Here is a 25,734-nt window from a genome sequence, read left to right as displayed (position 1 = left end):
CACAATAATAACATATGTACATGTTCTAGACATTCTAATGATCACCAAAAAAAAATAGTACAGGCATTTTACTTATGTTTTTGTGAGGAATAGCTTCCATGAAAAAGTGAGATGTTGTTCGTCAAAATTCTGGAATGTCAGCGGGTGTGGCGGGTGTGAATGTCAGCCCCTGTGGGGGGTATTTATATGCAAATATTGTGGCCAATGGCATTGTAATACTAAACAATAGAATCCAATGGTGATGTTTAGGTGGTAGGGGGAGCTAAAATAAAATGATTTAAACCTTTTTTTGGATAAAATACAAACGTTGTAATATTACAACCGTGGGCCTTAGAGGGTTAAATGTATTGTCATGCACTGGGATCAATTCACCTTACCACTTAAACCCTCGATAATTGGTAAAACGGACCTAGAAGCAATGTACTTGATGATTTTTTTCACACTCTTTTTTTTGGGGGCAAATGTCCCACCCCAGGATAATGGATGTTGGGGATATTTTGATTATCACGATAATATCGTTAATCGCAATTTCTTTGGTCACAATATTCGTGACATGAAAATGTCATATCGTCCCATCCCTAGTTGCCACATTGTGTGTGTGTGTGTGTGTGTGTGTGTGTGTGTGTGTGTGTGTGTGTGTGTGTGTGTGTGTGTGTGTGTGTGTGTGTGTGTGTGTGTGTGTGTGTGTGTGTGTGTGTGTGTGTGTGTGTGTGTGTGTGTGTGTGTGTTTGCGTGCGTGCGTGCACAGTGAGCTCTCCCATTGAGTCAGGGGAGACTCTGGTAGTGCTTGCAGACCGCAGGCTGCTGCAGCTGCCACTGGAGGCGCTGTCCGTGCTGCAGGAGGAGGGACTGAGCTCCGTCTCCAGAGACTTCTCCTTGCAGTTCCTTCACAGTCGCCTGCACAGGGAGGAGCCAGAGAAAGGTCTGTCTGTCTGTGTGTGTGTGTGTCTCTCTTTCTCTCTCTCTCACTCACTTACTCACTCACTCACTCACTCACTCACTCACTCAGAGGCGTGATTTCAGAAAGAAATAGGGGTTGGAAAAAAAGAAATTAGTTAGTAATTTCGAAAGTAGTGAAAATAGTCGATCTACAATCTCTCAAGCGACACGTTGAGAGCTTGTAGATCAACTATTTTCACTAATTGTTTGGAAGCGAAAAGAAAAAATGTTCGACTCTGTAATGACATTCCCAAAATAGGGACGCCACATTGAAAGTGGTTAATAAATGAATGCATAAAATAAATTGAGATTAAATATGAACACTAGCACAATTGCCATCCTCTGATGCCCCAAATGACTCCCCTGCTCGCTCGCTCACTCACTCACTCACTCGCTCGCTCGCTCACTCACTCACTCACTCACTCACTCACTCACTCACTCACTCACTAATAAAATGTATTTTGGTTTTGACACACAGGAGCAGAGTCAGTACAGCTGTACAGAATGAACGGTGGCCCTAATGAAAAGGGACCCCACCACAATATTTTATATCGCCAACTCGTTCTGCGCGCCTTATGTTTAATTAGCGCCTGTTGTGGAACTCAGATAAAACACTGTTCTGCATCGGCCTCACTCTCAAGGCCTGGGAATGGTCATTCCAGAGTTAAATTAACATTAAGTGTTTTGCTGTGCGTTCACTCACAGAGGTTAAACATCACTAGAGGGCACTCGGTTTTTGTCATGCATGCAGCCCAGCTATTCTACCACACTGAAACCAACTACAGCTGAACATCTGCAATGTGTAAGCCTCTAATCCTGACTGTTAATTCAACACTGAAAGAACACTTTTAGTGTTCAGTTAACGCTCAGTTCCGCTGTGCAGGGCCATCAGCTTACTTCACAAAAACACTAGTACACACACACAAAACAAACCCATTTTGCCGCAGCATTCACACACATGTCCAAACTAGATAGCGGTGAAAACAAAAGACCTGAGTGACTACTGCAGCTCTTCCTCATTCATTAATTGGAAAAATGCATAGTGCAAATGAGAATCCAGACTGGCTTGGCTGGTGGCCATGAGATATTACTGGCAGGTCTAAGCCCAACCAGTGAGCTGCTACTCCACGTGCATCCAACATATTAAGCAAACATGTTTAACATGATTATTTTTTATTTTAGGCAAGCGTTGTCATCCAATTGACAAAGCCTGCTTAAAATATTGGCAATATTAATATATCTTTAATCATCCATTCCGGATTACAAATACAATGCACTGTATACAGTATACTGACTACACTTTTTCATCGCAGAGAATAGGCTATCCACTCGTAAAAATACAACTAGAGGTTAATATAACAAGTCTATACACTTTGTCAGTCACTCAAAATGAAAGCAGTCCATATAACTGCATTGATTGTAAAAGAAACAATCTGTATTTTTATCATCTGTCCTCCTGTAAGCCTTCAGAATTGGAATGCCATAGTACCTTAATGCCAGGCTTTATAAAATCCAGAAGGCCATCCATAAAAACATAGAATTTGTTCAGCTGACATGCAGAGGTTCATGTACTGTAGACAACTGTGGATGCTGTCACTCGCTTTGCTGAAATTAAATGGCAATTTACGGTAGCTATTTCCTTGTGGCTTTAGCCTGGGTGTAACCTCGCATCACCAGACTTTCCACTGCGGAGGAAAGCCTGGTATTCGTTCTAAACCGAGCCGTGTGAGCTGGTTTAGAAAAGAATGGAAAAAAGGCTGGTTCCGGTGGTTGTTTTCAGACCCGTTGGCGTCAGTGTTGATTTCGTCGACTAAAACTATGACGAAAAATGTTTGTTGACTGCGTTTTTTTCACTGACGAAAACAACATTAAAACTAAATAAAAACTAAGCTGTGATGACTATAACTACTGTAAGTCTAAATATATTGACAATTTTGTCAACAAAATAAAAACTAGACTAAAACGTTAGGGAGGGACTAGTGGAGAAGAGACTGGAGTCATTTTATGTTTGGTTGCTCTCAGGTGAAAATAGCCGATCTACTGTACAAGCTCACAACGCGATCGGCTATTTTCAGCACGCAACCAAGTGTAAAATCAGTCATTACGATGCCATCAAGGCCTGCCAAAATACATTTCAGACAGTTGACTAAATCAACTGTAGATTTAGTCACCTAAAATCTTATAATATTTAGTTGACTAAAATTAGACTAAAGCTAAATGACATTTCATTCAAAAGACTATGACTAAAACTAAATCAAAATGTGCTGTCAAAAGCAACACTGGGCGTCACATTGTTTTTGTTCCCCACATAATGCGAATCAAGTAGTTTATAGTAGCTAGTCGCGCTACAATTACCAAACAATTATTATACCAAAAGAAACAAAACGATTATACCAATCTAAAACTAGGGGAATCATTTTGGAGGTGTACGACGGCACCCGTGGTTCCGGTCGGTGGTTCTGGCCACCCGATGGCTACAAAATGATCCCGACCGGATCAGAAACCTGAAAATAGTATTGTTGATCCCAGGCTAGCTTGGGTGAGGCTGGTGAAAGTGTTGTGGTAGTGGACAGAAGGGCATTCACCAAATATTCGAATATTCGCTTTTTTTTTCTTCTTTTTTTTTTTAATATATCGTTTATAAAGCTTGGCTAGATAGGAAGTCAGTTGCCAATGCCCTTTGGTGGATTAATTTGTTAATGCTCTATACAAGGAGTTCTCAAACCTTTTTAGGCCATGACCCCCAAAATAAACATATTTGACCTGGGGACCCCCACCCTAACAAGCACTTGGAATTGTAGGTATTACATTTAATGTGACTCGGTTCCATTGCGAGGCGTTGTGAGCATGTAGATCGGCTATTTTCACAATGTTCGCCTCTTGCTTACTTAATATTTGACAGTTTGGCCAGTCCTGTCGAATATTCGACTATTCGAATACTTTGAGGTCGAATAATTCGAATACTAAAAATCACTATTCGTGAATGCCCTAGTGGACAGGTATGCGATTTGAAATGCTTATATGCGTGAAGGTGAGGATGACCGATCTGGTTAAACAGTGGTGCAATTACATTATTATTTTATTATTTGTTCTTTCCTTTTATGCTTTTCAAATGTTTTGTAGTACCCCTCTGTTGTCTTAGGTCTGAATGTGTCCGTAGGCGTAGTGTGAGGTATGCAGTATGCACACGATGCACTAACTATGACTAGTATATTGTTCACCATTGTCGTCGTTATAGTTGTGGTGTGGACTTTGCCATCCCCTTGAATCATTTTGAAACAATACATATATTGTTAGAATTGTAGTTTAAGTTATACTGTTTGGTGCGTACGGCCCATTATTCAGTCCACAGGAGCACTGAAATGTCCACCTTTTTTCAGCAGTGACTTTCTTCACCCTCGGTGGAATTCTTAATAGTTTGGAATGTAAATGGAATGAAAGGGGAGTATTATATTTGATGTTGCAGACAGTTTTACCCTTTTGAAGGTTGAAACATTTGCATAACCCTGGTCAGTGTTCAAAGGTTATAGTTAGGGTGTGTATGTGTGTCTGTGGGTTCGTGTGTGTCTCTGACACAGCCAAAAAGAAAACATAACTTTAATCGCACATCAAAACATCAAACATCTAAAAAAAAAAGACTGAATCAGGCACATGGATGAGGATGAATGTGGGAAAAAAGGGAGATATTCGTCTCTCACCTACAAGCAGCATTACCATAATTTTGACATCTCTAGTTTGCCATTGTGTGCATGCACAGGATAAATTAAAGCTTATATCTATAAAAAAAAGGCTGCCTTTGAGTGGGAAATACTTATTTAACGTCTCTGTTCTCACTACATTTTACTAAGTTTATTGGTTTAGATCTGTTTGGAAATATACATTTTGTCTTCTTTCTCTTCTTGATATCTTGCAAGCAAAGCTGCAAAAGTTTTAAGATGGAACAACAGCCCTTAGAATAGTGCTGCTCCTTACACCCAACTTGCCAAAGAGTGATGCTAGAGGAAAAGCCATAGGGTTGCTCACAAGTTTCGTCCTGTATGTTTCATCCTGGAATTGGCCAATCAGACTGAAATATCTGGTGTGGAACTGATCAAATGTTGGTCTGATAGTGGTTGTGCTAGACGTCATGGGTTAGGATTCATCTTCCATGTGCTCAGCAAGTTCAAGGTTCAAGGTTGTACTTTATTGTCACGGCTTTTGTACAGGTACATAAGAGTAAAACTTGGTTTTGTTTGGCATCCTTCAGACAATACAGTGGTATATATAATCACAGCAAATGATATAATAACAGCAAACAACAGAAAAAAAATCTAAAAGGGTAATAATAATAATAATAATAATAATAAAGACTTAGAAAGATTTGAGAAAAGAAAGAGAGTGCAAAAGAGCAAAGAGAAAAAAGAGCATCCTCAAATGTATGTACATGTGCATAAAGTTGGCATATTGTATACACCAACAGCATTTTATACTTAACTTTTTTGTAAACATCTTCACAGTATGTTCTATGTGCAACAGGTTAGTATGTTCAACTTCACAGTATACATTTATGTACAGTAGGCGCAATTCAGCTTCAAAACTTTCATTACATTTTTAGCTGTAATTACTATTGTTGTTACTACTACCACTATTATTTATATGGTTTATGATTGTACTCTATTTAAGAGCCAGGAAATAATGTCTGTTGTATTTTATTTTGTATAATGTTGTACAGTGTGTATTTTCATGTTTTTATATTGTATGTATCTTCTATCGACCCCAGGAAGATTAGCTGTTGCCCCAGTGTCAGCTAATGCGATCCATTTAATAAACAATAAACAATGGCAATCTGCCCGATAGATTTTGAGATATCTTGTGTGCCAGTCGATATTGTGGCCTAATGGAGGAACTAGAGGAAAGACCATTGGGTCACTAAAATCAGTGAGAACAAAACATTCCGTGGCAATCCTGCCAGAGAACAAAGTGGTGGACGGACAGATGTACGTATGTACAGATGTACGGATGGACGGACGGACGGACGAGCCAACCGATCGACACAGCCTTCCCTAGAGCGCCGCCGCTAGCGGGGCTAATGAAAACAATATATAGCACTGTTGCTATCAAGCCGCAAATAGAGTATTTTAATATAGAAGCATGCCATAGATATATTTATTTGTCTCTATGTGTCTGTATGAAATTACAAGGATGTGGCAGCCTGCTTAGCAAGTCACGTTTCTAGCAAAGGCCACATCTGATAATTAGGGGTATGTTAGCGTTCAGATTTGTTCCCTTTTTAAACTTTTAGAACCAAACAATACCATACAGTAGTTACTCTAGTCCCCTAGTTCTTAACGTTCAGCGCTACAGAGAGGGCAACGTTCGTTATATTATTATACCCATGATAAAAATTGTATGGCAGCAGAACCAACTAGCCAATTACATCAAAATGTCATGGGCCATGCAAATACCCTTGAAGTGAAGTTTGTGGAGGTCAAGGAGTTAGAAAAAGAAAGAAAAATAAAAAAAAAATTGACGATCGGTCAAAATGCTGCTCAATTTATCCCCTCAGACGAGCGATCGTGTATTAATTCTGCATCCTGTTTATGACAGTTGAAAGCGACAACAAAAAGGAGACCAAAGGTGGCAAGGCAGCCAAGGGGAAAGGAGATCAAAGCAAAACCATCAAAGTGGTGAGTTCAGTCAATTAATCTGCGTCTGCCAGATACAGGCAGCGGTATTACTCTTACCAGCAGTCAGCACTGCCAATTATTTACCTCCACCGCTCTTTTAAGTGTGGCTTTTCAATCAATTACATAATATGTTTTTGTAAAGATCCTATTTCAGCCGGGTCTGTGAGCATTTATCATGTCTCATGCAGTTTCCCCTGCTCTTCCTGCCATCTGCTTTCTCTCCTTGCCCGTCCTCCTCCCTGACTCTCTTTTCAAAACCTTCTCCTTTTTGACTGCTGCTGGCATTTGCAATACCAAGAGAAAGTAAATCTAAACTGAAATAACTTGATGGATATCATTTTCTCCAGGTGCCAGTGAATCGTGTCTTGCCTGTGAATGCAATCCCAGTAGACACACGTCACATCAAATGTATCTTTTTGTCTTTATGTAAAAATACATATTTGACCTCTGTTGCATATTGCTCCTGTATTCATGCCCTTAGAACATATATATAAAACATGTCTTACAAAACAAGTTTATAATGCTTGTCCTTTATAACATAGAAATGGCTTACATTAGACATAAACCTCTAATTTCTTCCAAAACACTTTAACAAGGTCACTATTGATTTGTCATAGTTATGTGAGTTATGTGGTCCTGTATATTGTTGATCAATTTCTCAATATTGCACCACTGTAACATGGCTCGGTTTAAAACCTCCCAATAGTATTGATTACCAATGCAATTGCAATCTTCCAATGCCATTATGTAGTGTATGGTGTCATTTTTCACATAAAGTCAATCTTAACAGACTGCCTAAGATATTGTGGATCTTCACGAAGACACTCTTGGTAAGTGGATGTGACGATGCAAGTGGATCTGTGGACATGAATCACTTCCATATGTTATTTTAGTGATGATGCCTGTGTGTGAAGATTAGTCTTTATTTTCTCTCAGGATCAGTTCAACAATTTTCTTAAAACTGTATCTAGACAGAGACTAGCTAGATCTTGAATTAACAGACATTGTGCATGTGCGCGTACATGCAAAACCTTTGTATTTCTGTGTGCTTGTGATCAGTGGTGGAAGGTAATTAGGTAATTAAGTACGTTTACTCCGCTGGGGCCGCTGTTTCAATTGTGGGCGTGAATTTGTAGGCGCCCGTGTGTCTCTATGCCTGGTTGTCAGGTGGGTGGTGACCCAGCTGAAGTTAGCCACACCCACAGTGTTGGGTGAATGGTAAAAGGGGAGGGATATATATATATATATAAATATATATATATATGGGTATATGATGTCATTTAATCTGTTTTTCGACTGGGCCTTTTGACTAAGAGACTTTCAGCTTTCAGGAAGTAAACACAAATAATACACAGGGAAGACAAATCTGCACATTATAACCCCACTGGTGGCCTATTAGAATCTTAACTTCATAGACATACAAAGCTGAAAAAGTACAAAACTATGGCACCACCTCTTCAAGTAAAAGCTCAGAGCACGTTCTTCCACCACTGCTTGTGATAATCTTCTCTGTGATCTGCACTAGCTGCTCTCTTGGGGGCAAGTCAATCCTGACCGTAGCAAACAATACAGGACACAAAGACCTCCACCGCCCCCTCATACCCCCAATCTGGAGTAAAATACGATAGCCTCCTGATAAATGATAGCGATGTTTTCAATGCCAGCGCATCGATGTTATCTCCAGTTGGATGAATCACGGCAAGTAAAAAGGCTCTGGTGTCTTGTTGCACCACAGAGGAGGGCTTCTTCTTGACACTCGGCAAGGAGAACTGTGCAGTGATTAATACCCAACCGGCTGAAACTCAGCCGACTGTTGACGGTGTCATGACACCTTTAGAGTGAGTGTCCTTCGTGTGGCTAACCAACTTCTCTTACAAAAGCCTTGCCTCAACTTCCCATTATGAATCCACTTGCAATTCAGATTTTGTTTTTATTTAACTCATTCTGTGCCAATCACGTGTATACACGTGATATATTAGCGCATCCCACAGTGCCAATCACGTGTATACACGTGATTCAAAAAAAAAAAAAAAAAAACATTTTTGAAATTTTTTTTTTGAATTTTTTTTTGGACCCCATCAAAACTAGTGAACATGATTTCAATCGCGATTTTGCATGTTTAACCCCCATACAACCCCCATACAACTCAGGTAGCAGACCTCCAAGCTCACAACAGTGTAAAACATAATGGCTATTATCTCAAGAATGCCTGAACGGATTTCCAATCGGATTTTTTTGTTTGAAAGCTGTGAACAAACTGCACAAACCCACAACAATGCAATCCAGGATTGCATTGGATTTTTTAGAGCTCATTCTTCTCTGTTTTTTTCCCATGCATGAGGTGTGCAAGGTTTAATCATGGCTAAGTTGACGAAAATAAGGCTTTTAAAATGCTTGGTAGCCAATAGCTAACTTCAAGCTAACTTCATCCTCTTCCTGTACATGCACAAAGGAAAGTGTTTAGGCAAGTCATGGCTGCAGGGCTTCTGCATATACCAGCATATCTCTATGGGATTGTCTGTGGCACACTTGGCCCCCTCTAGTGGTGAAAGGGTGGCATTAAATTAAGATGTCAAGAAAGGAGACTGTGTGTGTGTGTGTGTGTGTGTGTGTGTGTGTGTGTGTGTGTGTGTGTGTGTGTGTGTGTGTGTGTGTGTGTGTGTGTGTGTGTGTGTGTGTGTGTGTGTGTGTGTGTGTGTGTGTGTGTGTGTGTCACAGTTTACAGTTTAGGCATTTAGCAGATGCTAAATCCAAAGCGACTATGCTGACCTTCAAAGCAGCAGGTACGGCTCCTCCATACCTCCAAAACCTGATCAACCCATACAACCCCACCCGTTCACTCAGATCAGCCAACACAGGGATGCTGACAGAACCCTCGCTAAAAAAAACTCGTCCTAGACAATTTGCCCTCCTGTCCCCCAAACTGTGGAATAAACTCCCACCCTGTCGCACTTAGAACAACAGACTCACTCCCTAGCTTCCGCCGTGGACTGAAGACTCACCTCTTCAGACTCCACCTAAACCCATAGCACTACTGTAACACTCCCCTTCCCTCGATGACCACACATGAAGCTAGATATAATTTTTAGGTTTTAGACGTTTTTTTACTGATTAGGTGCGTGGTCTACCTATGTTATTTACCTATGTTATTATTATTTTTTCTAGATTGATATTCCTATGCATTTGTTGTATTGTTTTTGATGTACTGACGTGCGTGCGTGCGTGCGTGTGCGCGCGTGTGTGCGTGTGTGTGTGTGTGTGTGTGTGTGTGTGTGTGTGTGTGTGTGTGTGTGTGTGTGTGTGTGTGTGTGTGTCAGATGGGACCAGCAGTCTGACAGAGAGGATGAAGATGACCCTGGAGAAGCTCAGCCAACATCTCACTGCGTGGGAGGGCAGCAAACAAACACCCAGGTCAGAGGTCAACGCTCAGCGGTGCTACGAAGCCTCACATAATCCATATCACTATCAATACACCATTTCCATGGGCGCCGCACACATCACATCTCCCTAAGCTGCAGCCCTGTAACTTATGTGGATGCGATGATAAACGTGACACGACATAATGAATACTTGTCGTTTGAGTGTAATGAACATAAACTGTTCCGTGTTCCCCTCTGCTAACCCCAATCCATGTCTGTCCAGTCTGTCTGAGGTCCAGCACCTGCTGTGCAAATGCAGCGGCTTCATTTACTTGGGAAGGGAGCGCTTCATGGCAAACATCCCACCCAGCAAGCTAGCAGCACTAAACCTGTCCGGTACAGTATCTGACTGTTCATTTTACTATAAATACTATACTACATTTTAGGGATGTTCCTAGCGACTAATTTCACTGACGTGTACACACGACAATTTTGAAACCGAATATTCGACTATTCGAAAATTAATTGTTATTTTTTATTTATTGTAATTTCACCCAGAAAATAGCCAAAACTGAGCACACTTCGATCTATTAGGGCAAACCTCATTTGAAAAAAGTATCAAGAATATATAATATAAAAGCCTTTTAAAATGTTATATAATATTGAAATCTTGCTCAAATTAATCAATTACATCATTGCGTGAATCTAGGTCAGATCAATAATTAGCGCATCAGTCCCAGCTGGGCCTGGGTCGCTACAACAGCTGACTTCTGACTGGAGTTGCTATACTAACTTGAGCAACAGCTCTGCTCTTTTCAAAGTTAAGCTACATAATGGTATTCCATTCTCAGCCAATGTATGATTAAGCATTCTCCTTGGCTTGTTCTCACCTCAAAATATGGATTAATTCATGGACCGGATCACAGATGCAGCATGCAGGGTATCCTACTCAAGGTAATGAGTGATTCACATCCAGTATCTTTAAGATACACTTCGCTTTGCCATTAATTTACTCGCGCAGAGTTTCAGAGTTATGAATGATGTTGTGCAGGCAGCAGACAGTGTGTGGCTGCGTGCAGTGCCATGCACACTCACTGCAGGTCACCGCGACCACTGACCACGTGTAGCGCAACAGTCAGACAGACACAGACAGTCATGCTCCGCAAATCAACCAAGGGAATGCTTAATTTGCTTGTTAAAAAGTAACATTTTATTAAGACAAGACAGTAATATGGGCGCAGAATTTAAATGTTTAATAAAGTTAATATCTCAATAATTAAAAATATAATTAATAGAATAATCGAATTCTATTTTCAAAACGAATAGTGGTTTACAAACCGTTTAGTCGGATAACCGAATACATGCGCACATCCCTACAACATTTTACTATAAATACAGTAAATCCAGAATAATACCTACCGTTGCAACTGTACAAAACTGGCCCATAGCTGAATTGAGAGGGGATGACCTGAATTGAAACACAATTTTGGAACTAGATCTATGTGTGTGCATATGCAAGTGTGTGTTTATAGCAATACCCTCTTCAGCAGTGTTGAATCAATCTTATTACAGCGTCTGCTGTAACATTTACTCGGGTCCAAGGAGAACTTGTAAAATGTGTGTCCATGAGAACGTCAAATTATGTATACTAGTCCTTGCCCGTTAGAAGATATTTGTTCCGAATTATGTGCAGTTTGGGTAATGGGATGTGCACAGTATATGAGGGATTGAATGTAGGAGTCTTAAAAGTAACATTCCCCAGACGTATCAGTGATGTCAGTCATCTACAAATTTGACATCTGACATCATACATACAATCCCTTTTATGCCCATACATGGAGATCCCTGTCTGTAGAAACAGCCACACAGATACAGTATGGGCTGTCTTGGCCCTATATGGATTCTGTTAGTGTGGTATGTGGCCGATGTGGCCTCCATATTTGGGCATTCCCATATGAAGTCCTGTTAGATATGGCCTTAATATTGATGACATCAGGGAACTCCATATATGGGCATAAAAGGGTTATGTTAGCGTGGTTCCCCTGACATCACAGTGAAGTCAGAGCATGATGATGCTTTTCCTATGAAAAGGCCGGTGGTCTGAGACAGTATGGCCACTGGCCAGCCCTTTATTTTATCCCAGAAGACTTGATTCTTTACTCCCCCAGTGTTGCTTAAATACATTGTCCATCCCAAACTGCCTTTTGGGCCTTCACACATTTCACATCTTACACAGAAGAACAGGTGTGGATGATTTATTTATTTACTTACTCCTGTCAATCATAGGCAAACAACGGTAGGCCTGGCTTAATTTGATGTGATTGACAGAGATCCCGCTGGCTTTACGCATCACCCTAGGCCACACACATGCGCCACCTGCTAGCGTGGCATTAGAGCTGCTAACTATAGTGTGGGTGACACGATGACCTGAAGTCCAGCTGTTACCTCACAACACTGGGACTCTTCCTTATTGTACAAGCCTGCATTATCGCAGACAATGGCAAATGTATTTCCTTCGAACAGTGGTTTTCAACCCTTTTCATATCAAGGTCCATTATTTATTCAGCATTTTGAGCCTCTGTGCAGGATTTATTTATAAAGAGAAGAAACCCAACGTTTTGACTTCGTAAGGTCTTTTTCAGGGGAATGAGGGTGTAAAATGAAAACATATTATGGACCAGTAAGGTTCATTTTATACTCTCAACAGTTAAAGAACTATAAGAGTCCATTTGGTTAACCATCATTTAGCCGGGGACCACCTGGAACCCCCTCAAGGACCACCACCGGTGGTCCTCTGACAGCTACTGTAGTTGAGAACCCCTGCCCTAGAATAAAGGCATCTTACACAATATACTGTATGCATTCTTGTTATTTCTCTTGGTTCACTGTCTAGTGTATAGGTTGTTTTATATCACTGTTACTTGACAGTTACTATCATATTTAGTTGAGTTTTCATACGGTATGTATATAGTATATACTGTAGGTATTGTAACAGTCATAATACTGTACCCCTGTTTGTTCTAAAAGATAATGGTAATTATTCTATAATAGTCCTATAAAAGCAATCAGAACTAAGAGATGGAATTGAATTGATTGTTGATTGATATGGTTTGCAGTCTCAATAAGTAACATCTTTTTACTGTGTTGGACTTTCTCTAAAATGGACATATCAAGCTTCTTTACACTGCAGTAGTGTCATACGGTAGTAACAGTTACTTTTGTCTCCCCAGAGTGCCGGATGGCTCTGCTCTTTGACCTGGTGCAGAACAGTGCCTCTAGTCTCCAGTCAAACACTGACACACATAAGAGGTAACACAAGTACTTAACTCAATGAATCTGGCACAAAGCCTTATCTCTGACACTTTCAACCTGGCGTCCCTATTTTGAGCTGTTGTTATAGAGTAACAATGTTTGACGTCATTTACACATCCTACCTGGTCCCTGTTTTTTTTCCCCCCGTTCTGAATTCCCATAGACTTTTTTCATATCGCGTCATATAACAACTGTGTTCCAAACATAAACAAATTATCTCAGCGGTTTGACTCATATGGATAAGAAGAAACAACTGATTAGATGGTGAGAAAACGCTAATTTTACTGTTGCCGAATTAGTTACATTTTCGCCAGAAACAGACTGTATCAAATATGAGTGGCGGATTATCATAAACCATACAGAGCCACCTCCCCGAAAATATTGCTGAGAATATTGCGGAGACTCAATGTTATTCTCCATAGAGAAATGACTTCCGCGAACCGGGGATGAGCGAGTGACATCATGACTTCGTTACTCTATAACTGAGCATCTCCAAAAACTGCTAAAATAGCATACCTACCAGTTTATTGCTTATTTTCACATAAAGTATAAAATAGGGATTAAACACTTCAGTCCTATACTTAGTTGACCAGATTCCCCCAGGGCCTTATACTAGGCTGCCTCCTGTTATGTCTTCGTCGAACAGCCAATCTACAAGTTCACAGCCCCAGAATAGAGATACTAGCATTCAAGAAATTACGCGGTTAAGAATGAATTAGCTCGTTGATTCTGTGTTTGGAATTTCTTTTTCTATATAATGCACAGCATCCACATTGGAAAGAAATTCCTTCCTTAGATAGATAGATAGATAGATAGATACCTTTATTATCCCAAGGGGGAAATTCAGTTGTCCAGTAGAAGCACAGCAGTATACAGTTATTTACAAAGTTACAGAGACGTAAGAAAAGATAGATAAGAGGGAAAACAAAAAACAAAACAAAGACAAGAGCAGTACAGTACCAATAAAGAGAAGGTGCATCAATAGAGGGGGCGAATAATATATAAGTATATATACATAAAGTGTCTTGCAAAAGAGACCATAGCAGTCAATACTAGTTAGTGCAAACAAGTATCTCACTGTCATTGTTAAATAAAGCAAAAATACTCAGAAACTACCAACACAACCTAATAGTGCAATGTCAAAAATCAGTGCGAAAAAAGAAGAAACTAGGAAGCGTGTCACCGCAAGACGCACATGAGCACTCTTCCTGGACGGTCCTTAGAGGTCAAAGTCAATACAGCAATAGTTCCTTAGAGGTCAAAGTCAATACAGCAATGGTTCCGTCAGTCTAAGTTAGGAAGGGAGACCTTTTCAAGCGTCCTTGATGTGTTACCAATGATTCTAATGAAGACTGTTCCATTTAGTTTAGCACAGTGGTTCTCAGATGTATTAATCTTTAAGGACCATTATAACTCTGAGAATGTACAGTAAGTAGGTTGGAGAGGCTTATTGTCGGTATCAGCCAGAGCGTAGGAGGCTATCCCTGTTTTGCAATGCACTAGACCCCTGGGAGATGGGTTGCTGAGGTGGAGCACAACACCTACCATCAGCTCCCATGACTCCCAGGACTCAACCACCCCCAAGCCATGCTACTCATGCGCTGAGTTGGCGCTGCGCAGGAGCGAACTCCATAGCCGCGGGAACTAATTTAAAGTAGGAGGTGCTGTCACGCGTTGGGACCTGGGGGAGAGGGTGCGGCCGCCCCCCCAACACCCCTACTTCCCTCGGGGATGGCGAACTCATGAACTTGTGGTCGAAAGGCGAGCTACCGACTGAGCTACGCGTACACAGAGAGTGCACAAATGGACACTTACGGGTCCATTTGGTTCCATTTGTACGCTCTCAGAGTTACACACCTGTAAGTGGCAATTTGGAACCCCTCAAGGAACCACGAGTGTCCCTGGACCTCACTTTGCGACTTTTCAGTCTTTCCTGTGAGCCAACATACAATCAGCATGTCTGTTTGACCAGAATGCAATGAATAGAGCCTTAATCGTTGTCATTGGTAATGAAGGAAGTAAGGAAGAGGCCCAGTTTCTTTCCAATATGGCCGATCCATCCCTCTCTTTCTCTGTTGCTCCTTATTAGGGATGGGATGATATGAAAATGTCATATTACGATTATTGTGACAAAAGACATTGCGATTTACGATATTATCGCGATAATGAAATTGTCCTGGGTCGGAACATTTGCCCAAAGAATTGCAGATCTATAAGCTCACAACGCGTCGCAGCGGCTATTTTTTGGCACAGACATTTGATAGAAAGTGAAAAAAGACTGTATCAAGTACCTATATTATAAGTACCTTTTACCAATTATAGAGGGTTTAAGTGGTACTGGATATGCAGCTCGTCAAATAAAAGGTGAATTGATCCCAGTGCATGACGGAGGACGATATCACGATAAGTTAAATCTCCACGATACGATTATCGTGAGTGTTTTTTATCATGATAAACGATAAAATCGCTTATCGTCCCATCCATACTCCTTATGTCTCTCTCTCTCTGTTTGTCTCCAGTGCTGGACTCCTTGCTCTGGACAGACCGCTGGAGACGGCAGTCCTCCTGAGCCTGACTGGGGTCCGCTGTATCGTCCTCAACCAGTGGCACAGCAGCGTTCAGAGGAACACACACCATATGGATTCAGTCCTGGACAGTGAGTGGCTGTTCCACACACATATTCAGCTTACCTATTTACTCATTTGATATTTTAATTAATGACAATGCGGATGGGAAGGGAAATGCAAGTGGTGGATGGGGGTGGGAAATGAAGTGAAGCCAGGCGCACTGTATGCAGATGGTCATGCATTAGACAATTGCCATTCCTGCAATGTTGGTCCAGTGCTTGGTACATATGGTGTATTGACTAAGTGTAAGCAGGCTTGGGTTGAGGAAATTAATAGGATTTGAGAATGTCTCCTCCCGAGCTTTTATCATTCACATGGAACCACAGTGGGCACTGAGCAGACATCCGTGTAGGTCCTAGGAGGTCATTTTGTGGATATCTGTCTGGTTAGTTTATTTGGCTTTACACTGAATAGATCAGTGTAAATAGATCATTTTACATCATCTGCTGTTTGAGGTGCTGTAGAGCAGGGGTTCCCAAACTTTTTTGCCTCAGGGCACCCCTATAAATATTGTTTTCATCCGAGGCACCCCTACATTAAATTCATAATGTTCACTCCCAGCACCTTACATTTATGCCATATTTTAGTGATTATGTTGCAAGAAAAACATTGAGATAATTGCCATTTTGGTTAGAACTGACTGAAAATAACTTTATACTTCAGGTTTAAAATGATACTAAATATTTTTTTAAGTGTCCAAATAAATTCCAAATGTTATCAAATTATCTCGCGGCACCCCTGGACTGCCTTCATGGCACCCACTTTGAAAACCCCTGCTAGAGCCATTGTTAACGACTCCGGACCTCCCGCACAATTACTTTGATTTTGGGACAAATTAGGTTTCTGTGATTTTTCTTCTATGACACAGTGGAAATGACCAGTATTCCACCGGGAAAAGGGATCATTGCCATTTGACTGGTCTTGATTGAATCCACCTGCAGCACATCCACTATTAATATATGCAGCCCAGAGGGTCAGAAACAGCGCCGGTCACGTGGTCCATGTAACTCGAAATGTCACTTTTCCCTCATAGACTCCAATGCATTCTGTAAACATCCGGGTTCAGCGCTGTGTCACTATTAGCCAATAGATGTGTTGTAGAAGAACTGGCCCCATGAAGTGAACGGAGTTGGCACGACTCTCCAATAGAGGGCTCTGATGCAGCCTAACAGAACGCACTTTGCCGCCGGAACTTCGCCCTACTCAAGTCCCAAAAATACCAAGCGTCTGTGATCAGACTCGTCACACCTGACCCCACACAGGCTAGTCCCAGTTGGGTGGTGTCCCAGTTGGGCGGTGCAGCGATAAGGCGGTGGGGGAGTCTTTCCAACAGACTGTAAAGCAAGCGATCTTCATCCCATTCATGCGTTTATCGTGCGCTTGCCCAGGCCTTACAGCGCGCACAGCACGGCCTGGGCATAAATATAACGATTGCATTCACCACGGCTTCGTAACTCTTCACCTGTTTCCTCAAAATTGGGCCCTAAAAGTCATGGTCTGTTGTTACCACTAAGTGTAGCTTCCGCCATGGACTGAAGACTCACCTCTTCGGACTCCACCTAAACCCATAGCACTACTGTAACACTCCCCTTCCCTCGATTTTACTGATTAGGTGCGTGGTCTACCTATGTTATTATTATGTTTTCTAGATTGATATTCCTATGCATTTGTTGTTGTTGATGTACTGACATATTATCTTGCTTATTATATTGATGTATTACCTGCTTATTGTAAATCGCTTTGGATTAAAAGCGTCTGCTAAATGCCTAAACTGTAAACAGTACTAACTGCAGCACACTCTGCACCACGATTGCTTTGTTTTAAGGTCTGATTATGCCAGTCACTGGAAGATTGTTAGCTACTGTACAGTGACACACATTGCGTTGCAGGCCTTCTTAGAGCGGGAATGACCTCTGGACAAAGTGTCCATGCCTTGAGGAAAGGAGATGTGAATGGCACAGACAGAGATCCGAAGTGCACAGGATTAAACGGTAAATACCTTGCTGTATTATGAATTGTGTGTATTATGAATGTGTTGTCATTGGACGACATTGTACGTTGTCACACTCACCGTTCTGTCTCCCTGTCTTTCTGTGTATTTTTCTCTCACTCCCGTCATCTTTCTTCATCTATCTTTATCCTCGTTGCCTCTCCTTTTGTCTATCTTTGATGTCAGTTTTATCTCAATTTCTCCCTTTCTCTTTCCATGTAATCTATTTCTCTCACTCCCTCTGTTTCACCCTTACCATGTTTCTCTGCCTCCCTCTCTCTCTCTCTCTCTCTCTCTCTCTCTCTCTCTCTCTCTCTCTCTCTCTCTCTCTCTCTCTCTCTCTCTCCCTCCAGTGGTGTAAAATAACTAAGTACATTTACTTAAGTACTGTACTTAAGTTCATTTTTGGGTATTTGCACTTTACTTGAGTATTTCCAATTTTCAGTACTTTTCCTTCTACTCCACTACATCTCAAAGGCAAATATTGTACTTTAACTCCTTTACAATGATTTGAAAACGTACTTTGTAGATTTGGATTATTATTTCAAAATATGCATTAACCACTTCAGCCCTATATACATTTAGACTATTTGAAATAGACGATCTACAAGCTCACAATGCGTTGCGATGCAACGCAATGTGAGCTTGTATATAATGAGTACTTTTGGTAACACTTTGAAGCCAATACTTTTGTACTTTTACCCAAGTAGATGTTGAATTCCAGACTTATTTCTATATTGCAGTATTGATACTTTAGTAAAACATTTGAGTACTATTTCCACCACTCCCTCCCTGTGCCTTTCCTCCACAGATGCGGTGTCCCAGTCTGACTTTAGGAGTAATGGCAGCCCTGATGACATCCACAAAGTGGCTCGTTCACTGTCGCCATTCAACTGCATTCTTTATGGCCTTCCTAACTTAGTTACCATCTGATTAATTTGATTGTCCGCTTAAATTGATTTCCCCTGCTAAAGAACAAGGGTATCACAAGGGTTTTAATCTCATTAAAGGAAAACATACCTATTGACTCTTTAAATTCACGTTCCTCTTTCTTTCAATATTAATAATATAAATGTTTTACAACATTACGTTTAATTTTCTGTTTTGTTATGTATAGTACATTGGCTCCAGAGGACAAGGCTTCTTGTGTCATCGAAGAAGTCCTCTTAGTACAGGGGTCTTCAATGTTTTCAGGCCAAGGGCCCCTTATTTGAGAGAGAGATGAAGCAGGGACCCCCAAAACCTTTTCATAGATTCCATATAGTTTCATCGTTTGACAGCACAATCATCAGTGTATTTTGGATTCATGTCAATTTGTGTTTTCAGATATTTAACCATACATAATAAACTTGACCTTTCACTCTGTACTTGGTCTGCTCTTTTTCCCCTCTACACCAAACCACCGAAAATAGCCGATCTACAAGCTCACAAGGCCTCGCAGCACGTCACAGGCGTTGTGAGCTTGTAGATCGGCTATTTTTGGCTAAAGTTCTCATAATATGGAAATATGAGTTCAAGTGGTTATTATAAAAAAGGGGGAAAAAGTTACTATCACACAAAGATTTGGTGGACCCCCTATAGTACCTCTGAGGACCCCCTCTTGAAGACCCTTGCTTTAGATATTTTTCATTTCATTTCAAGCCTTTATTTAAACTCTGACCCCATTGAGGGAAAACTCATTCACTTCCAAGAAGATGACATTGAGGGTATGGAATTCATTTTCCACGTATGTTGTGATATATAACACCACACCATTGTTTCCAGGGTTATGCTCAACTCTCCTGTACTGCACTTTGTGTGACATCTTTGTTCAATTATGCACAACAAGGTAAATACGATAAATCATTGGTTCTTAAAGTGGGGTCCTAATGGATTTGGTTCCATTTGTACACTCTCAATTAAAGTGGGGTCCCAGAGATAGAAATGCCATTAAATGGGTGTCCGTAGCCTGGGGGTCCTTGAAATTAAAATGGTTGAGAAACACTGCTAGAGCCATAAAAACTAATCTCTTATGGGGGTCCCTGGCATATCTTTTCAAATGGGGGTCAGTGGGCTAATAAGTGCCAATTTGGGGGTCCTCAACATGAAAAGGTTTGAGAACCACTGTGATAAAATGATTCTTTACCAAACAATAGCTTTGTCTGGACATCTGGGTGCCGGAGGCGTATAGGTACCCTGTGGAGACTGTTGTTCCATTCCTCTGTGGTGCCTCCGGCATGGCCAGGCGCTCCAATTAATATAATCGGCCGCGTGTTCGTTGATGGCAAGCTGGCAGGGATTGGGTTCTTTGATGCTGCACTAGCAACTCCTACAGGATGTTTGGGACGCCATGTTGAACTGGGAGCGGAACTGGGAGAGAATGTGAACCTGCATGTTAAGCTTTCCCTGTGAGATTCCTCATTTTCAGGTGAAAAGTGCATGCTAGTGTAAGGTTTGAGAGCTACAGAGCAATCGAAGGAATAAAGATTTAACAGAACCTAAGCACACAATGTGCCATACAGTACCATTAAGTTTGCACTATAGGGTTTTAGAATGACAAAGAGGAGATACGTTCAGGCTCTCCTCAGACTGTTTGCTTCATGGGTGTTTAATAGGGGAGTAACAATTTAACGGAATAAAAAAACTGATTTTAGTTTGCAATGATCTAATTCTACTATATCGATATGCAAAATCATATATCGTACCGTTTGGCTTTGTATCGTAAGTTCGGCATCGTTTTACATGTGTGTAAATGTGTGTAATCTCTGTGTTCATGTCAAGGTGCAGGTTCGTCCATATGTGTTGAACTATTATGTCCATGTATTTGCTAGAGAATCACAGTGTTTACTTATTTATATCCATATTAATAGATTTTCCCCTTAAAAACATGCACGTTTCACACAGATTACATTTCTTTGCTAATTAGTTACTATTGTCCATGTATCGTATCATCAACCATATATCGTGATGCGTATCGTATTGTTGTTAAAATGTATTGTTACACCCCTAGTGTTTACTCAAGCCTTGCCAACAGTATACTATGTGTATAATAAATGCTGACCTTATCTGGTATCTATGTGAGATCCTCTGATTACATGGAGACGAACAGATGCTGAAACTCTTCAGGGTGCTTCAGAGTCAGTAGAGAACACCTCTCTCAGATATCATTACGTGTTGAGGTACCATGGACAAGTCCAGGGAGTCTAGAAGAAAGAAGTCACCTAAAGCAGGTATGTTAAGCATGGAAAACTATGGAATTTAACTTGGGTAATTTCCAGGTCTGGATAAGTATGGATAAAAGAAAAGGAGAGCATGGAAAACATGTATGCTTACAGACTATAGCCCCTATATTCAGTTTCTAAAATATACATTTAGAATTTCTCTAAATTGATCTTCCAAGCTGTGTCTTTCCTGCCATTGTTTGAACATTCATTCAGCCATGTCATTATGAGAAAAGTAAACAGGCTATCTTTTCTGCATAAGGAAACCTGGCCTTGGATCAAGAATGTCATACATTTATTGTATCGATTCTGACAATTGAGTTCGGTATATCAGTCTTTCTTAGACACTTCCTGAAATAGTGTTTGGAGTTCCGTGTTTAATGCCTGTTCAAGTCCCTACATGAAAGAGGTCTTTCATGTAGGGAGGTCCGGATATTATTCATTTATTTGGGGAAGTGTCGTCATAGATATTAAACACATGTCAAAATGTATAAAATAAATCTATGACCTGATCTAAAACTAAAGGAAACCATACCTTATGGTATGAGGTTGGACCCAGTCACTCAGTCAAAAACAAAAAGGATGCCTTTCAGTTCATATACCATCTCTTTAATTAAATTGGGCTCAAATTATTTGAATTAAGCGGTTCATGTTTGTAATTCCAATTTAGGGGATATAGTAATCAGAATATGCAATGCAATCATAAGCTTTTAATCCTGCCATTTCTCAAAATGTATGGTTAGGCCTATATTCCACTGAATTATATAATACATTCTTGTTAATTGAACCCTACCATCCCTGTGCTGAGGCCAATATTAGCAAAAAATTGCTGATCTGCAAAATCAGTGCATCACAATGCAATGTGTTGTGTGCATGTAGATCGGCTATAATTGTCAGCGAAGATATTTAGTGTAGAGTGAAAAAAATATAGGGGATCAACTTGTGATGAAGTACAGAATGCCACTGGATTTCAACAGCGTGATCTCTAAGCCTTAAAGACAGATACAAGCTACAACACCGGTTTGTCCAGAATGAGAGGCGTTATACCCTAATAGAGTTGTAAGTCATTTCGGGTGGAGTCCACTCCAACGCTGATTGGATTTGTGTGCTATTGCTGGAACGGGGTTAAAAGAGTTTGTTCTGTCCCAGCTGGGAGAGATGCAAAAGGTCACCATGGCAATAGACGGGATGCTTTTCTGAGGATAATTACATTTTTCGGGTTCAATGACATTAAGCTTATTTGGGTTTAAAAATATATGTTGAATGGACTGTCTTATGTCTCGTGTGTGTGCATGTGACGCGTGTGCGTGCGTGCGTGCGTGCGTGCGTGCGTGCGTGCGCGTGCGTGCGCACCTGCTTGTGTGTATTTGTGTATCTGTTGAACAGGCTTCTCAAACATCCATGGAAACTGTGGAGATAAATTGGCGAGTACGGAAGTGGACAGAGATAAGGAAGGTAGTGTATACCACCTCAAACCTATTTACACTTCATTGTGCAGAAGTGTGTCGCTCACCAGAAATAACAGATTTAGGGTAAATAAAGAGATCAGTGGCTCTCAACCTGTGGGTCATTATTTTGGGGGGTCCCCAGGTGATTAACTTAATGTGCAATGTTGTTTTGTCTCTCAACAGCAAACAAACCAACAAAGTTTAAGTGTATAGAGGGTATCTGCACATTTCTATAGTGACAATTTAAGGACTTTTTAATACCTCTAAAATGACAAATCAAACATTGGCCAAATTATCAAATATTAGAGGCAGAAATTGTGAAAATAGCGAGGCGTTGTGAGCATGTAGATCTGCTATTTTCACAATAGAACCGTGTTATACAAAATGAAAGGCCTCAACTCTTAGCGCTCGCCAGGGTTAATATATGATTATTGTGGGGGTTGTGGTCTGAAAGGGTTGAGAACCAGTGGTGTAAGCATTATTTCGGCTTAAGGCCCAACAACTAATCTGATCTGATTAGACAGATGATTTTAGGTTTCTGAACAGAATAGCCTTGTACTTTATATTGCTGCTGTCAGGTGGACACATACCGGTATGTATTAGTGAAAATAGCCAAGCTCAAAAGCTTGGAAAGTCTGCTTTTAGGTAGGGCATGTATTATAAAAAAAAAAAAAAAAGTTGAAGTATGGAGATACTTTCTGGTTTCTGCCCATCATCAACAACATAGAAAAAGCTAAATGAAGGGCTCAAGTGTCATCTCATTGACTTCTGATGTGAATATTGTATTGATTGTGGCAGTCAAAGAAACATATGCCATCTCCATAGCAACACCCTGACTCTTATAGCGGCTTTGTTTATGTCAAGCTCAAGATGAGCATTTAGTCACTGTCGGGCAGAAACCTTGTATCTCCAAGTTTCACATTTGTATCTTTTTTCGTAAAGTAAAGCTCTGCTTCATCATCATCTGCTTCATCATCTGTTGCACAAAACTAGCGTTGTGTGCTTTTAGAATCGGCTATTTTCACTATTTTAAATCGTTTTACTTTTAATGGTGAATAAAAAAACGGTTTTGGACATACAAGGTTTCCACCCGACAACAACAATTTGGCTCAAGGCCATAGTTGTCCTGTGCCCTCTGAACAGACATTGATAACGAGATTACTGTACTGGCCTGCTTACCCGCAGACACACAGCCATCATCATAGTGATCATGAGTGCAGAGCTGTCTAGACATTATGAACAATTTGCTTATTACCAACCAATTACGCATATATAAAAAAAGAAGAAGCCGTTTTTTTTCTTCTTTTGATTCCCCTCAAAGTGGGTCATCGGATGACATGTCATCCAACAGATTTCTGCTCCTACAGTACAAAGATGCACTCACTCACTCACTCACTCACTCACTCACTCAATTCAAAGGGCTTTATTGGCATGAGAAAACATACGTTCATTGCCAAAGCAGAAGTGTACACAATACAATACAATCAGAACAAAATATGTACAGGAAAACAGTTTTCATGCATCACGGTAACGTGCAGGCAGGGCAGGGATATATACAATGGTTTTTAAGGTGTTTGGGTTCCATTTGATATCCTTCTCCTATCACAGCAGCTCACGAATCTTGCTGCTGTGTTTGCACATTGTTTTACTTCACCCAGCAGGTATGGGAGTTTTTCATCATTGGTCATGTTTTCAAACTCTTCTTGGGTGGTTATGATCTGTGGGAAGTATGTGTCTCTGATGTCTTGGTACAGCGGACAAGTGGTTAGAAAGTGTAGCTCAGTTTCCACTTCATTTTGTGTGCAGTGGGTGCAAAGTCTGTCTTCTCTAGGGAGCCAGGTATGCCTGTGACGTCCTTTCTCGATTGCAAGACTGTGTTCACTGAGTCTGTACCTAGTCAAGATTTGTCTTTGTTTTGGGTCGGCCACCTTGCTCAGGTATTCTGCCATGGTGCATTCTCTGTTTAGGGCCAAATAGCATTCTAGTTTGCTCTGCTTTTGGGTTGCTTCTCTCCAATATGTCAGGTAGCTTTCTTTCTGCTTTTTTATAATTTGGTTTAGTCCAGTGAATTGCCTGTCTGGTGGCTCTGCTTGTGTTTGTGTACAGAGTTCCCGGACCAGTTGGCTGAAGGGTTTCTCTGTGTGTGAGTGCCTTGTTATGAAGTGCATCTGGGTCACTTTCTTTTAAGTGGTTATAAAATTTGAATGCTCTTTTTTTTTTTGATTATGAGAGGGTAGCGTCCTAATTCTGCCCTGCATGCATTATTTGGTGTTTTCCGTTGGATTCTGAGAATTGATTTTCACTCACTCACTCACCTCACCTCACCTCACCTCACCTCACCTCACCTCACCTCACGTAGCCAGGCTTACTCATCTGTGAAGAGAAAACCCTGGTCATGACATAAGGCACAGAGTGGTTAGAAAGGTGGGACTTACAGTACGCCTTGTGAATTTCCCCGGAAGTTGTCTATTTTCACAATGCGTGTTTGCTTCTCGCGCTCCTTTGGTTGCGCTCGCAATAAACAATATCCAAACAAAAGATGTATTCTGACAAAGTTACACCAACAAAACCTATTAAGAGCGAGTTAAGAGCTTTGTCTTTTTTCACTATAGGGGATGTAAACGCCACATTTGAGCATTTACGTTAAGACAATGCACATGCACTCACTCACTCACTCACTCACTCACTCACTCACTCACTCACTCACTCACTCACTCACTCACTCACTCACCCACAAACTGAAAGTCAAAAGCACACACTGCCAAGCCTCAGGTCTATATAGTGAAAAGTAAGTTTCAACTGTGTGTGTGTGTGCGTGTGTGTGCGTGTGTGTGTGTGTGTGTGTGTGTGTGTGTGTGTGTGTGTGTGTGTGTGTGTGTGTGTGTGTGTGTGTGTGTGTGTGTGTGTGTGTGTGTGTGTGTGTGTGTGTGTGTGTGTGTGATGTGCATTTTGTGCGTAGGTGAGAATGAGCTCTCCATTTTGCAGCAGACCTACATCCGTCTGGGGGCAGCCAGAAAAGCAGAGGAAAGGGAAGCCCAGGAGATGATTCGCAGACAGAGGTGCTGTTCAACTGCACATAATACTGTATACTGTAAAGTTGTTCATCGCTGTTTTGCAATAGTCTAATCGTAACTAAAGCTGTCAAATGTAGTGGAGTAAAAAGTTAAATATTTGCCACAGAGTAGAATAATAA

The 25,734-nt window shown here is 40.9% G+C and overlaps 1 protein-coding gene across 1 annotated transcript in view; it reads left to right on the top strand.

The window, feature by feature from the left end:
• Nucleotides 1-20,284, top strand: part of cfap46 (cilia and flagella associated protein 46) — a gene marked incomplete at both ends in the record, with an annotated part of 97,491 nt that extends 77,207 nt beyond the window's left edge. The window contains 8 exons of the mRNA XM_080740602.1: nucleotides 770-922; nucleotides 6,526-6,605; nucleotides 6,953-7,013; nucleotides 9,923-10,016; nucleotides 10,248-10,360; nucleotides 13,195-13,273; nucleotides 15,796-15,932; nucleotides 20,118-20,284. Coding sequence (XP_080596728.1) covers nucleotides 770-922; nucleotides 6,526-6,605; nucleotides 6,953-7,013; nucleotides 9,923-10,016; nucleotides 10,248-10,360; nucleotides 13,195-13,273; nucleotides 15,796-15,932; nucleotides 20,118-20,284 — 884 coding nt within the window. The remainder of the gene's footprint in view (nucleotides 1-769; nucleotides 923-6,525; nucleotides 6,606-6,952; nucleotides 7,014-9,922; nucleotides 10,017-10,247; nucleotides 10,361-13,194; nucleotides 13,274-15,795; nucleotides 15,933-20,117) is intronic.
• Nucleotides 20,285-25,734: the final 5,450 nt, after the last annotated feature.

This window comes from Nannobrachium achirus (genome assembly GCF_963921795.1).
Source record: "Nannobrachium achirus genome assembly, chromosome: 13".
In the NCBI taxonomy this organism is placed as follows: Eukaryota; Metazoa; Chordata; class Actinopteri; order Myctophiformes; family Myctophidae; genus Nannobrachium; species Nannobrachium achirus.
The sequence above is the reverse complement of the archived record's forward strand: the minus strand, read 5'-3'. Positions and strand labels throughout refer to the sequence as shown.